The sequence below is a fragment of the Chlorocebus sabaeus genome, chromosome 8, assembly GCF_047675955.1.
Source record: "Chlorocebus sabaeus isolate Y175 chromosome 8, mChlSab1.0.hap1, whole genome shotgun sequence".
NCBI lineage: Eukaryota > Metazoa > Chordata > Mammalia > Primates > Cercopithecidae > Chlorocebus > Chlorocebus sabaeus.
Window position 1 is genome coordinate 94,815,266 of NC_132911.1, and position 13,262 is coordinate 94,828,527.

General features: G+C 34.3%; 1 protein-coding gene across 11 annotated transcripts in view; it reads right to left on the reverse strand.

Annotated features, from left to right (window-relative positions):
- The window catches only part of PIP4P2 (phosphatidylinositol-4,5-bisphosphate 4-phosphatase 2), an 80,518-nt gene that overhangs the window by 8,113 nt on the left and 59,143 nt on the right, over nt 1-13,262 (reverse strand). For all 11 annotated transcript variants that reach the window (XM_073018196.1, XM_073018193.1, XM_073018195.1 and 8 more), the window contains one exon: nt 6,707-6,759. In XM_073018196.1, coding sequence (XP_072874297.1) covers nt 6,707-6,759 — 53 coding nt within the window. The remainder of the gene's footprint in view (nt 1-6,706; nt 6,760-13,262) is intronic.

Sequence of the window (13,262 nt, forward strand, 5' to 3'; positions counted from 1 at the left end):
AAAAGACCATTCAATGCTCTCAAACATGTAACTACTCACTCTTCAAATTATTAATCTTTCGCTTCATAAAAATACCTTATGAAACACTAGGATTATGAAGAACCCGGGAAAATGCTAGTGTACTAGTGCTATAGGAATTTATAAGGGGAAAAGGTGGCAAACAATGTTCTTTATGTTACAATTTTCAGACAAGGCAGCCAGAGATGGCTTTATTACATGAGACTTAAGGATGGGTAAAATGTGAATAGATGGGGGAGCAAGTCATTTCAGCTGATGATATTAGAATTGTTCAGGTGTGAAAAGAAAATGTGTTCAAGGAACAAGCAGCAGAATAACCCTTCTGCCACAGAAGGTTTGTACCGATGAATAGTGGAAGCAAGGGATGTTTCAGCTAATTTTTGAGGTTAAATAAGTGTTTTCTAGGTATACTAGGGTGAGAAAAGGAGTAGCCAGGTCATTCTAGGTCCAGCAGGATAAGACTCAGGAACAGAAGAAAGAAACTGCATAATATGTTTGTAGAAGTAGAAGTACAGTTTGTTGGGGTAGGAACAACTAGGTTGTGTGTGTGTAGAGATAGAAGAAAGCAAAGATATCACTAGAAAAGTTAGGCAAAAACTAACAGAAGTTTGGAGTTTGATTTTGGATTTTAGGCAATGGGCTGATAGCAAACCATATGGTACATTTATGCCAATAAGTAAAAGAAGTCCTCAGAATAATTTATATGAAAGTAAATATAGAAACCTAAAATAACAATGGAAATTGTACCTCTTCAGGTTGTGCAGCATACAACTTGCACAACTGTATGCCATGGCTACAAAATTGGGAGCCACTAAAAGATGTGATGCCAGAGAATCTAAAATGATATATGCATTTAGGGACTACCACTCCAGTAAATGAACAGATAATTGCAGGATTGGAGGTCAAGAGATACCTTAGAAAACCAATGCAATAGTCCTGGTGAGAGATGCTGAATACATGAACTAAAGTAGAAATCACGAGAATAAGAGGATAGAATTAAAATGTCAAGGGACATAATTGATAGGATATTACCATTTAAATATGGAGAATGATGAAAATACATTAATATTTCTTGGTTGGTCAGTCGGACAGACAGGATAACATTCATTAACATAATATATTCTTTTTCTAGAAATAATGTGGGGGTGAAAAATAAAATAATATATTTATCAATACACATGGGAGACTGGTTTGCAGAGTAAGGTGCGAATGTTGGGTCAGGTTGTGTTTGAAATGACCATGAGATACCAAGTTGAAATAACTCTACGTTAGATAGCGAATAGAGATAGTATATTTACATCTGAAGCTCCAAAGAAATATCTGGGGTCAATTAATGGCATCTAAATGACATAGGAACCTAAGAAAACACCCGGATAAAGTGCAGTCAAGTTCCAACTTTGGAGAACAGCAAAATTTAACAACTTGGAAGAGAAAATAAAGCCAACAAAGAAGAGTTGTGAGAAGTAAGAGAAACTCAGAAGAAAGCAGTATCTGGAAACCAAGAAAACAAATTTTAAGGAAAAGAAACCATTGTAGGCTGGGTGCGGTAGCTCACGCCTGTAATCCCAGCACTTTGAGAGGCCGAGGCAGGCGGATCACGAGGTCAGGAGATTGAGACCATCCTGGCTAACACAGTGAAACCCCGTCTCTACTAAAAATACAAAAAATTAGCCAGGCATGGTGGCGGGGGCCTGTAGTCCCAGCTACTCGGGAGACTGAGGCAGGAGAATGGCGTGAACCCGGGAGGCGGAGTTTGCAGTGAGCCGAGATTGCGCCACTGCACTCCAGTCTGGGCGACAGAGCGAGACTCTGTCTCAAAAAAAAAAAAAAAAAAAAAAGAAAGAAAAAGAAAAAAGAAACCATTGTATTAGTCAGGGTTCTCCAGAAAGCCAGAACCAATAGGAGATAGATGATTGATTGATTGATTGATTGATTGCTAGACAGATAGGATAGACAAGAGGCAATTTATTAAGGAAACTGGCTACTGGAATTATTGAGGCTGAGAAGTCTTGCAACAGGGGATCTGTAAGCTGGAAACCCTGGACTGTTGGTAGTGTGGCTCAGTCTAAGTCCAAAAGCCTCAGAATCAGGGAAGCCAGCGGTGTAATTCTCAGTCTAAGGAGGAAGGTCTGAGGAGCTGAGAAACCACTGGTGTAAGTCCCAGAGTCCAAAGGCCAGAGAGCCTGGAGTTCTGATGTTCAAGGGCAGGAAAAGAGTGTCCAAGTTCCAGAAGAGTGAAAATCGCCTTTCCACTGCCTTTTTTTTTTTCCTATCAGGCCCCCAGCCGATTGGATGGTACCTGCTCACACTGAGGGCAGATCTTCTCCATTCAGTCCACTGATTTACACACGTGTCTCCTCTAGAAACACCCTCTTAGACATATCCAGAGTTAATGCTTTACCATTTCTTTAGACATTCCTTAATCCAGTCAAGTTGACACCTAAAATTAATCAGCATGCCCAGGATGATCAATAGTATCAAATGCTACAGAGAAAACAAGCAGGATGAGATTCAAAATATTGGAATTTATTATTGGGATGTGAATTTCATTAGAACAAATTCAGTGACCAACTGGGGACGGATGGCTAATTGTGTCTTACTCCAGAGAGAATGGGGTGCAATAATCAAATGAAAGTGTAAGCCTTGGAAAGAAGAGACCTGCATCCCTCTGACAAGAGGAAATGAAGTGAGTATGGATAGAGAGGTTTACGAGTATGAAATACAAAAATGAGAGAATTCACAGATAGCCTCAATTATTTCAGAGATAGGAGGCAATTCATTGGATGAGACTTGGAGAGTTGGGGGTACTGACGTGGGGGTTAGGTGGGGGGTTTAGGAGGAATAGTAGATATCTGGAGATAGCTGTTTTGGGAAATGGGGAGTCAATCAAGGACACTTAGGAATATAGAACAATTTAGATAAATTACAAAGCGATACATTTGTAAAGATCTGATCAATACAGAATTTTTTCAACTCTCAGTTATCTTGGTGAAGGAATGGAGAAGCCATGGCTATATTGATCCAAGATTTCTGCTTTGAAAAGCAGATAGATGGAATGACGATTAACCAATCTAGCAAACCTACTATTCTATATCTAATACATTGAAAATGAATTTATCATCTTCTGCCAGACACATTTCTTCTAGATCCTGCATTTTCTGTCTCAGTGAATGGTTCTACAGCCTTCAGAAATAGGGTCATTCTTGATCCCAATCTCTCTCTCTCATCCCTTCACATTCAGTCCTATCCATTCCATTCCCTTACTAGTACATCTACACTCTGACTCCATTGTACTTTTGCACAGGTAGCTCCTTCTACAATGTATTATCCCACCCTCTTTTTCACACAATTCTCACTCATCTTTTATAACTTAGTTCATATATCACTCCCTCCCTCCTGAAAACCTTCACTCATGATCCCTTTCCCTCTAATCTGGATTAGGGACTCTTCAAAGCAGAGCATTCTGGTCATACCTCTTTCAAAGCACTTAAAACTTTATAGTTATTAGCTATTCTCCCCACTATGCCCACAAGACTAAATTCCTTGAAGGCGAGATTATGTCTTTTATTTCAAGCAACCAGTACTTTGCACAGAATTGTTTGCTGAATTAATGAATAATCATAAAATATAACACTAGACGGCAAAATAAAAGGATAACACTTGAGAATAAGTCCACTATTGTTTAAAACGGCAGGAGGTGATTCACAAAAGAGTACATCAGTGATGTAAAAGAAATGATATTCAATGATAATTATCATTGATTAAATCAATGGCTCTACTAGTCATATGTCCATTATAACATTTACATAGAAACATAGTCCAAACTGTATTTCAGAATGCTACAAGTACACCTTCAGTCTGGCAGTGGCTACAAGCCACCTAATTAAAAGAACAACATCACCTTTAGCTACCATAGTACCAGCTACCATTCGAGTAAGAAATAGCAATATGAGAAAATGCCCCTCGCTCTTTGGAGCTCTAGGGGACGCTTTCCCCACACATTTTGTGAGATAAAAGCACATAACACACTTGCTTCATAGTAATAAATTTACCAACTTCTGTAACTTAAAACTAATTTTAGGATATTTGTGTTTAAAGAAATAAAATTCTGTCTCAGAATATTACTCCAACAGATGACCCATCATTTTGTTATGAAGGAGAACATTCAAAAAGAAAATAAATCTAGATACCAGCTAGGAGTGTTCATGTGATAACAGTATTTGAACTCAAATAAGTAATGAATGCTTCGAGTCCTCCCATGTTTAGCATGTGACTCCGATTCTACAGACCTTTCTCTTAGAATGTTTAAGCTGATTTATTCCATGTGAATTTCTATGTAAGTTGTTCCCTAAGTAGTTGATACAAATTCTTCATATTAATATACTGTCTTGTGATATTTTAATAAATCACAGAGTATTCATTCAATACTTCTTTATTAGTAAAAATATTGCCATTGTATGAAAATAATTAACCAAGAAAGTCCCTTGAGCAAAATCCTGAACCTCTCTTAAGAGTTGCTGATTTGTAAAATTACAAAAATAATCCCTGTATTACAGGATTGCTGTAAAGATTACAGCTAGTATATATGTATATATAAAGCAATATCACTCTGCTTAGCACACAGTCAGCTAACCACAGAGGTGTCTGCCAGACCAAGCGCAGTGGCTCATGTCTGTATTCTCAGCACTTTGGGAGGCCGAGACGGGTGAATCACCCGAGGTCAGGAGTTAGAGGCCAGCCTGGCCAAAATGGTGAAACCCTGCCTCTACTAATACAAAAATTAGCCAGGTGTGGTGGCAGGTGCCTGTAGTCCCAGCTACTTGGGAGGCTGAGGCAGGAGAATTGCTTGAACCTGGGAGGTGGAGGTTGCGGTGAGCTGAGATTGTGCCACTGGGCAACAGAGCTAGACTCTGTCTCAAAAAAAAAAAAAAAGTCTCTGCCTTTTCTTTTTTATAAGATCTTTATTTCCATTTTAATGTTCTTTGTGAATATATTTGCAATTTAATTTTGTACATTTTTATGAAAATACAGATAATACGCAGAAATATGTATCATCCATATGCATATAGGGGGGAGTATGGATGTGTCCCTCAAGTACATATATATTATTTTGTGCACGTATTAAGGGTTTATCCACTTTGCTTCTCCATGTACAGACTTCTATTGGATTCAGTAAGGAATTAGAATGATTAATTTCACAAATAAAAAAGAAACTTTTTTTATAAGCTAAAATATGCTGTGAAGAAGTTATTCTTATAGAGCTATATTTAGTTGAAATCAGATCTAGCAGAGATAGAGATATTTTGCTACACATATTCTACTTTTCAAATACTTTTTAATTACCTTCTCCTATAAACCATTCTTGGGATTTCTCAACTCTCAATGTAGATAAGGTATTTATATCATACTAAGGATCACACAAATTAAAAAATGAATATTATTTCAAACCTCTTATTTTCAATAATAAAAATCGAATTGTCTAAGCATTCCAGTTTAATTTACTTTGCTTAAGTTATAATTCACATATGTAAGAGGATAATAATAATTTTTAAAATTATAATATTATTATAAAAATAGATGCTGTGCAGAAAAGAGTTAACACAGCAGGCCTGAGACTGCTAACCTTAGAAAGCCTGCTTGTAAGGTTGGCCCTTAGCTGGCATCTAGAAATTTAGATTTGGGGAAAATTCCCATCATTCTGTAACTGGTAAGAGTGGCTTATTATGTATAAATTGTTTGTGTAAACAGTATGGTTTATGCTAAACATAAATTCCGTTCAAACAGGAATTTGGAATTTTGATATGTGCTAGATAGGAGGTGCCTGTGTAACCAGCGCCAGTAGAAACATTGGGTACTAAGACTCTAATGAGCCTCCTGGTAGACAACATGGTACATGCATGGTAATAATTCACTGCTGGGATACTTCATTGGGAGGGGCCTCTTGGAATCTTGTCCCTAGTTTCATCCAGACTTTGCTCCATCTGCCTTTTCCCTTTGCTGATTCTGCTTTGCATACTTTTGCTATAATAAATCATATCTGTGAGTACAACTCTATATTAATTTATATGAGTCCCTGTAGAAAACCAAGGAACCTGGGTGTAGTCTTGGGACCCCCAACACCGATGCCATAAAATGTGTTTAATCAAAATATCTTCTATTATTTTTCATTTTATATTGTCTTATATTATTTTCATCAAGTATATCATTTAGGAATAGAGAGAAATAGGCTAAATTGTTAAGATAGACAAATAATTATATAAACGTTGCCATCAGTAATAATCTTATTAGGCAGGAGATGAAAAAGGCCAACAATCACCTAATTATGAAGTCCAGAACAATTTGAGTTTTCTCCTAGATTACAGCCCATTTTATTAATGTAAATGTTGGATTATTTGTAATGGATTATAATCTCCTAACCAGGTTACTGATAATTTTAGCAATTTCACTTCTTATAATAGAAATTGATTTTCCTTTAGGGGATGATAATCAACCCTAATCATTTTAATTTCAAAATGGGATATATTCATTTTAGGATGTCTTGTTTTTAGCCTTAAAAAGCATAAATATATTGGCATGCATTCACTTCACAGCATGTCTTAAAATCAAAATCTACTTAAGTGAAAATTCTGAACTCTTCAAATTTGTCTTAAGTATTTCTCAATAGTATTTCCAATGGTAGGGAACTTACATTTTTTTGCAGTGTGGGCATTTTGCCAGAGTGTTGAACCTCAGTTCCATCCACTGTAAAATAAATAAAGAGAGGAATTGAAAAGAAAAACAACTGAAAACTATCCAATCTGATAAGACATTTCTTTTCCTTTAAATGTCATCAGGGATCACAACAGAAGCAATCACCTTCTCACGGTTACATGAGCTTTTCCCTCCAACACTTCTCTCCCTCTCTTAAAATACAGTTTGGGATCCTCCTCTGAAATAGTTCCCATGACTTTTCCAATGCTCTGACGCAATCTAGGTTTGCTTTACATGAATACTGAATGTAATATCATAATTGGGGTCATCTTGTTCAGTAAGTCTCAGTTCACTTCCAGGGAATAAAAATATATTTCATATACCATCAGTTATTTTTATTTAAGTCTTCAGGGCTGGCCTTTTAAATACTTGAATATTTAGATTCATTACTAAAATTAAACTATTCTACTTATGTGAGAAACTCACTAAGTACATAAACTAAATGAATTAGATACAGGTAGTACTGAAGTCGGGAACTGTATTCTGTTCTGTCGTTGCCTATATAATGTAACAAAAACATACTGCTTAGTACAATTTTCTTCCTGTAAATGTAAGTAATAAATGTGCTACCTTCCTCATATGAATATTATTCAGATACTTGAAATGACTTACTGGTTATAGATAGTCTTTGAAAGAATATGCAATATAAATTTAAAGTAAATCTTTATCCCATGAAATACATTTTGTTCAATGACTTTCTAACAATCTTCTTCTATCTTGTTTGCTTTTCTATATACCTCCTTATAAAGGGTGTATTTCCTTGATAGTTTTGGGAAATTTTCTTTAAGCACTTTGGCAGTTTATCATCAAAACAACTTATTTTTATTAAAATTAAGTTTCATTTGGGAATCTGGGCCATCAATTTTTCTTTTCAGAAGGCTCAAATTCTAGATACAGGGGTTTCAATAACTTGTGGATATTCAAACATTTTCCACACAATAGAAGATATCTTTTAGAAAATATCTGATGCATACCTTTTTCTTTTATGATTAAAGAAAAGAACATATAAATTTGGGTTTCCTAAACTCCTTTGTCTTCATTTTTATTTCAAATATCATGAAATTTAGTTAACCTTGTTATGATCTCTTTTAGTCACAACAGGAGCATATAGTCCCAAGATAAATTAAAGAGAAATAAAACTTTACATGAATGTTCACTCTCTTTACAAAATGATTATTTGTAAACATCTGCAAATGTCAAACCAAGGGCACTTATTTTTTAAGCAAGAGTGAGTATTTCTCTCATTACTTATAATGATAGAATTACTTATATCAATTTGTAACAAGTTGATTTAGTTTAAAACTGCACTTAAAGTAAAAATTCTTGAGTTAATGTGCTAAACAGATACTAATATAGATTTCTACAGAAATTGGTACAGAACATTAAGCAGAGGAAGAATATAGAACTATTATTAAGGGCTTTTTTATGTTTCTGTAATAGGCTTAGGATAGTTACTGAACTTGTGATGTCATTTCAAATGTTATTTATAAATAACAAATTTAAGTTTTTCATAGTTAAAAGAAGCAAACTGGTTTGAGAAGGCAATTATGAAACCTTTGAGTCAAGAGTAACTCAAAATCCAAGACTTAGCCTAACAGACTAACATAGGAATTTCAGTATTTCAGATGACCCCTAAAGAGACTGTTTAGTCCACTGTTATCATTTTATAGTGTTTTCATTTTAACACAAATTATGCATGATAAAATCAATGATAACTGACAAACAGTGGGGACTTTATTCTGTAATTAATGTATTACATTGCCAGCAACCTACCACATCTGGTTTTGCTGTTATCTGCAAGTACTCACTTAAATGGAGCAGACTAATAACAAAAAGCATCTATTATTAGAATAATTTTCTTATAATTTATCCAAATGAACACCAATTCTTATGCTTTGGAAAAGAAGTTGACTTAGTACTGTTCTCTCATCTAAAATCTGGCCTCTGGATTCTTAAAATTTTATTGCCAGACCTTAAGTCCCATCAGACTAAACAAAAAAAAAATCTTAATTGTATCAGCAAGATTAAAAGCAACTTCTCTAAAACCCAATCATTTTTAGTAGAGATCTTCTAATATTTGACTTATTTCTATTCTATAACATGTAATGGATAAATTGAGTTTCCCCAAGATATATTTTGGAACTGATCTTAGAAGTTTTGTTTAAAAAAAAAAAAAAAAAGCTATATTGCTTAAAACTACTAATTTAATTTTATAGTATCTTACCGAGTTAGATAGATAGATAGATAGATAGATAGATAGATAGATAGATAGATACATACATACATACATACATACATACACACACAGATACATAGATACAATAGGCAACTGGTAACACTTTGAAATATGTTCCAGTTAAAACTGTTATCCCCCCCTGCTATGGCACCCATTTGTCCCCAGATACAAATGAAAAAAATCTGATCCTGCCTGAAGGTACTGAATTGGCCCACTTCAGGGTAAACTTTGAACCAAGTTGTGTTCGCTTTTATTAAAGAACAACAACCCTCAGTCAATGTTGATTGACAAAGTACCTGAATATGCCTTTCATCAGCAACAGAGACCATGGGCCCTACAGAAAAGTAATAGTAAACTCTGCTGTTCAGCTGTGTTAAGAAACTTCTTTGCATTCATGGAGAACTAGCTAAAGGCTTTATAAGTCAATTCATTCTTCTGGGAAATTATTTTTCAAACAATGCCCTTCAAATCACCACTCAGGCGAGATGATCTCAAAATGGTTTGGACGGTAAAAAATGTTTGGACATACAATATAAAAACTCCCTCTTAAATATATACAATGGTATATGCTAAAACTGATAAAGAATATCCTATTTTAAATTCTGTTTAATTTTTTAATCCTAGCAATTCCCAATGAACATGGAACTCTTTACTCACAAACACCTGTTACTAACCTATAAAATGAATTTGCCATTGAATACACTTTGGAAGACACAAATCTAGCTTTTCTAAATTTATCCATGGTCCCAGACAGGCTATGATATGAATAGTGTAAATATTGTGAATTCCTAGAAAATTTAACTTCGGCATTATGACACTGGTATATTAAAACATGTTATTATAAACAGAAGGAAGCTGTGAGAATATAGAGAAGCTATTCTCTAGATTGCATATTACTTTAGCAATTGTGTTTTTTTCCGGGAGTAAAATATCAAAATTAGATTATTTTTAAGTATAAATTTTTTAAAATGATAAAAGCCTTGTCACACACAATAGTTCTTTTATCTTAATCCTTGAGCAAATTCTCTTGCAGGAGAAAGAGAGCTCATTATTTCAGGAAAAGCATTTCCTATGTGATCTTTTCAATAAAATATCTTGAATATTTTGTCACAGGTCATATTTTCTTCTTTTCTTTGACTCTAGAAAACTCAGCTAAGATTCAGCCTAATTTTATCAACTGTATTACACTAAATATTAGCATACTTATATTATTCATGACTTCAGGTGTTTTTTTTTTTTCCTGCCCTACTTATTATTTTTCCTGATTTTTTTCACATTTTATTTTCAATCATATTGAATTTAATGTATCTTTGTAACTTATTTCAATTGTTTTGAACCTTGCAAGCTAAGTCTAAAACAAAGTAGGAAATGAGTAAATGAATTAACCTAATAATTAACAGTGTGAAGGGCAAATAACATATTATGGAGAATATAAGATTATTCAAGATCAGCATAATAGTAAAGATAAGGCTCCAAGAACTTTGTAGTCAGTGTATTCTTCATAACACTGAGCATCTCTCATTAATCCAAAACTCTCAAAAGTAACCAGTACCTCTCCTATAGGTGTGTACAGTGTTCCCCTAATCATCAAAAGCTTTATTTTCTAGAAAATTTTGAAATCATCTTTAAACATTGTATTTTAATCCAAAACATCTTTTCTTGCTAAAGAATTAAAGTTTCAAATCATAATTACTCTGCTAATATGATAATATGATTCACTTGCCTGCACTGAATGTTAAGTAAGGAAGAGCCAGCTTTAGAAGTTAGTCCCTGAAAGAGCCAGCTTTAGAAGTAAGTCTCTGGCTTGCACATTACTTTAGTAATTTTCTTCTTAGGGAAAAATATCTAAATGTATAAATTACTTTTTAAAATAATAAAAACCATGGCACATACATATCTATCTAAACTCTCAATTTAGATCATTCTCTAGAATTCATTGCCAGATGATTCTAAAAATTAAATATAAACCTTTATAACAATTGTCTTTTTTATTGTTCTTTTTTCCTCATTCCCTTTTCTACCCTATTAATACATTCAATTCTCTCTCAAATTCTTTATTCTATTCTTGACTATCATCATCACTTTCCTGAAAAATAAAAGCCGAAATTCTAGCCTTGTGCTTCTTCAGGCTTGTGTCTTTGCTATCCATTCGTCTCCTATCAGGTTAGAAAATTTCATGAAAGCAGAGACTATGCTTCCTGTTCACCACTGTTTCCCTAGCACCTAGCTCAGTGCCTGGTACACACTCAATATATATATAATTGAATAAATAAAATCATTCCTTTTGTAACGTGGCTACAAGGATTATCCATGGCAAATATTTGGAATATAAAACATAACAGGAAAGAATGCAAGGTAGCTGTGGAAGGGAGATCTCCAGAAGTAGGTTGAAACAAATCTATATTGAAGATTTTAAAAGTGTTACTTCCAAAAGTTTGTTCACATATGAAAAAGGAAATAACAAATATGCTTTATATATTTAATTTAGTTAATTCATTTAATATCTATTGGTAACTATAGAGTGTGTTAGCTTATATTAAATCAGTATATACTGATTTTTATTTATTTTAGAGAGAAATTTATTTTTATTTTTATTTATTTATTTATTTATTCTATCACCCAGGCTGCAATGCAGTGGTATGAACATAGCTTGCTGCAATCTCCAACTCGTGGGCTCAGGTAATCCTCCCACCTGAATCTCCTGAGTAGCTAGGACTATAGGTGCATGCCACTATCCCTGGCTAATTTTTAAATTTTTTGTAGAGATGGGGTCTCTCTGTGCTGCCCACGCTAGTCTCAAACTCCTGGCCTCAAGCGAGCCTCCCATGTTGGTCTCTCAAAGCGCTGGAATATCAGGCATGAGCCACCATGCCCAGCCTATAGTGATTTTTTAAAAAGAAAGTTGTTACCTATCCCCACCAAGTATATATTCTAATTTATGTACTTAGTCACAGATTTAATCAATAATATATAAATGTAACAAAGGAGACTTACCCTACTAAATCAGAAAAATCCTAGCAATTCTGGTTAAATATAGTAAATTGAATAAATGCATGCATTTCCATTTTTTTCAAACCTGACTAAAATAATAGTAAATGAAAAATTTTGAAATGTATAATACCATAAGGATAAAAAAAGATGGAATATGACTTCAGATTTTTGGACAATGGAAAGCAGATGGACTTCGCAACTCACTTAGTGAAAGGGATGTTGAAACTTAACTACCTACAGAGAGATAAGTCAATGACGGCAGGCTGCTTCACACTGAAAGACCCAGAATAGGTCAGCTATTGCTGACCTATACTTTTAAAGGTAGAGGTTGGGGTAAGGATAAAGTAGGAGTATCACAATCCCAAGTTCATTGCAGCATTATTCATAAAAATCAAGATATAGAAACAACCAAATCTCCATTGACAGATGAATGGATAAAGAAATTGTGGTATATGCATACAACGAAATATTATTTGGCCTTAAAAAGAAGGGAATTTTGTCATTTGTAACAACATATATTAACCTGGAAGATACTATGCTAAGTGAAATAAGCCTGACAAGGAAGACAAACATTGCATGATCATGCCTATATGTGGAATGTAAAATAGTTTAATTCATAGAAGCAGAGAGTAGAATGGTGGTTGCCAGGCACTGAGGTGGGTAAGGAATGGGGAGATTTTAGTCAAAGAGTACAAAGTCTCAGTTAGGCAGGCTGAATAATTTCTGAAGATCTGATATACAGTATAGTGACTATAGTTAACAATATTGTATTATATACTTGAAATTTACTAAGAAGGTAGATCTTTAGTGTTTTTACCACAAAGACACACACACACACACACACACACACACAGAGTAATCAAAATGCTAATTAACTTGATTGTGGTAATCATTTCACAGTATAGATTTGTATCAAAACATTAGGCTGTACACCTCAAATATACAATTTCTGTTTGTCAAATATAAACCAATAAAGCTGAGAAAAACACAGAAGTATTGATTGTAAATTCTCACAAAACTAGAAAATCACCCTTCCCCAATACATTAAGAGAAGAATGATTTATTCTGTAGAGAAATTGGACTACAGAGCTTGTGGACCAGGAACACCGGGCACAGAAGAAGGCAAGAACAAAAAGTCACTCTAAAATTCAATTAATGTCTACTGTCTGAAAAGTGGGTAAGAGCTTCACCCCTGTTACCTCTCTTAGCTCCTAAAAGGCTGTCTCTCAGGCCTATCTCCTGCAAGAGATTAGAGGATCCTTCCCCA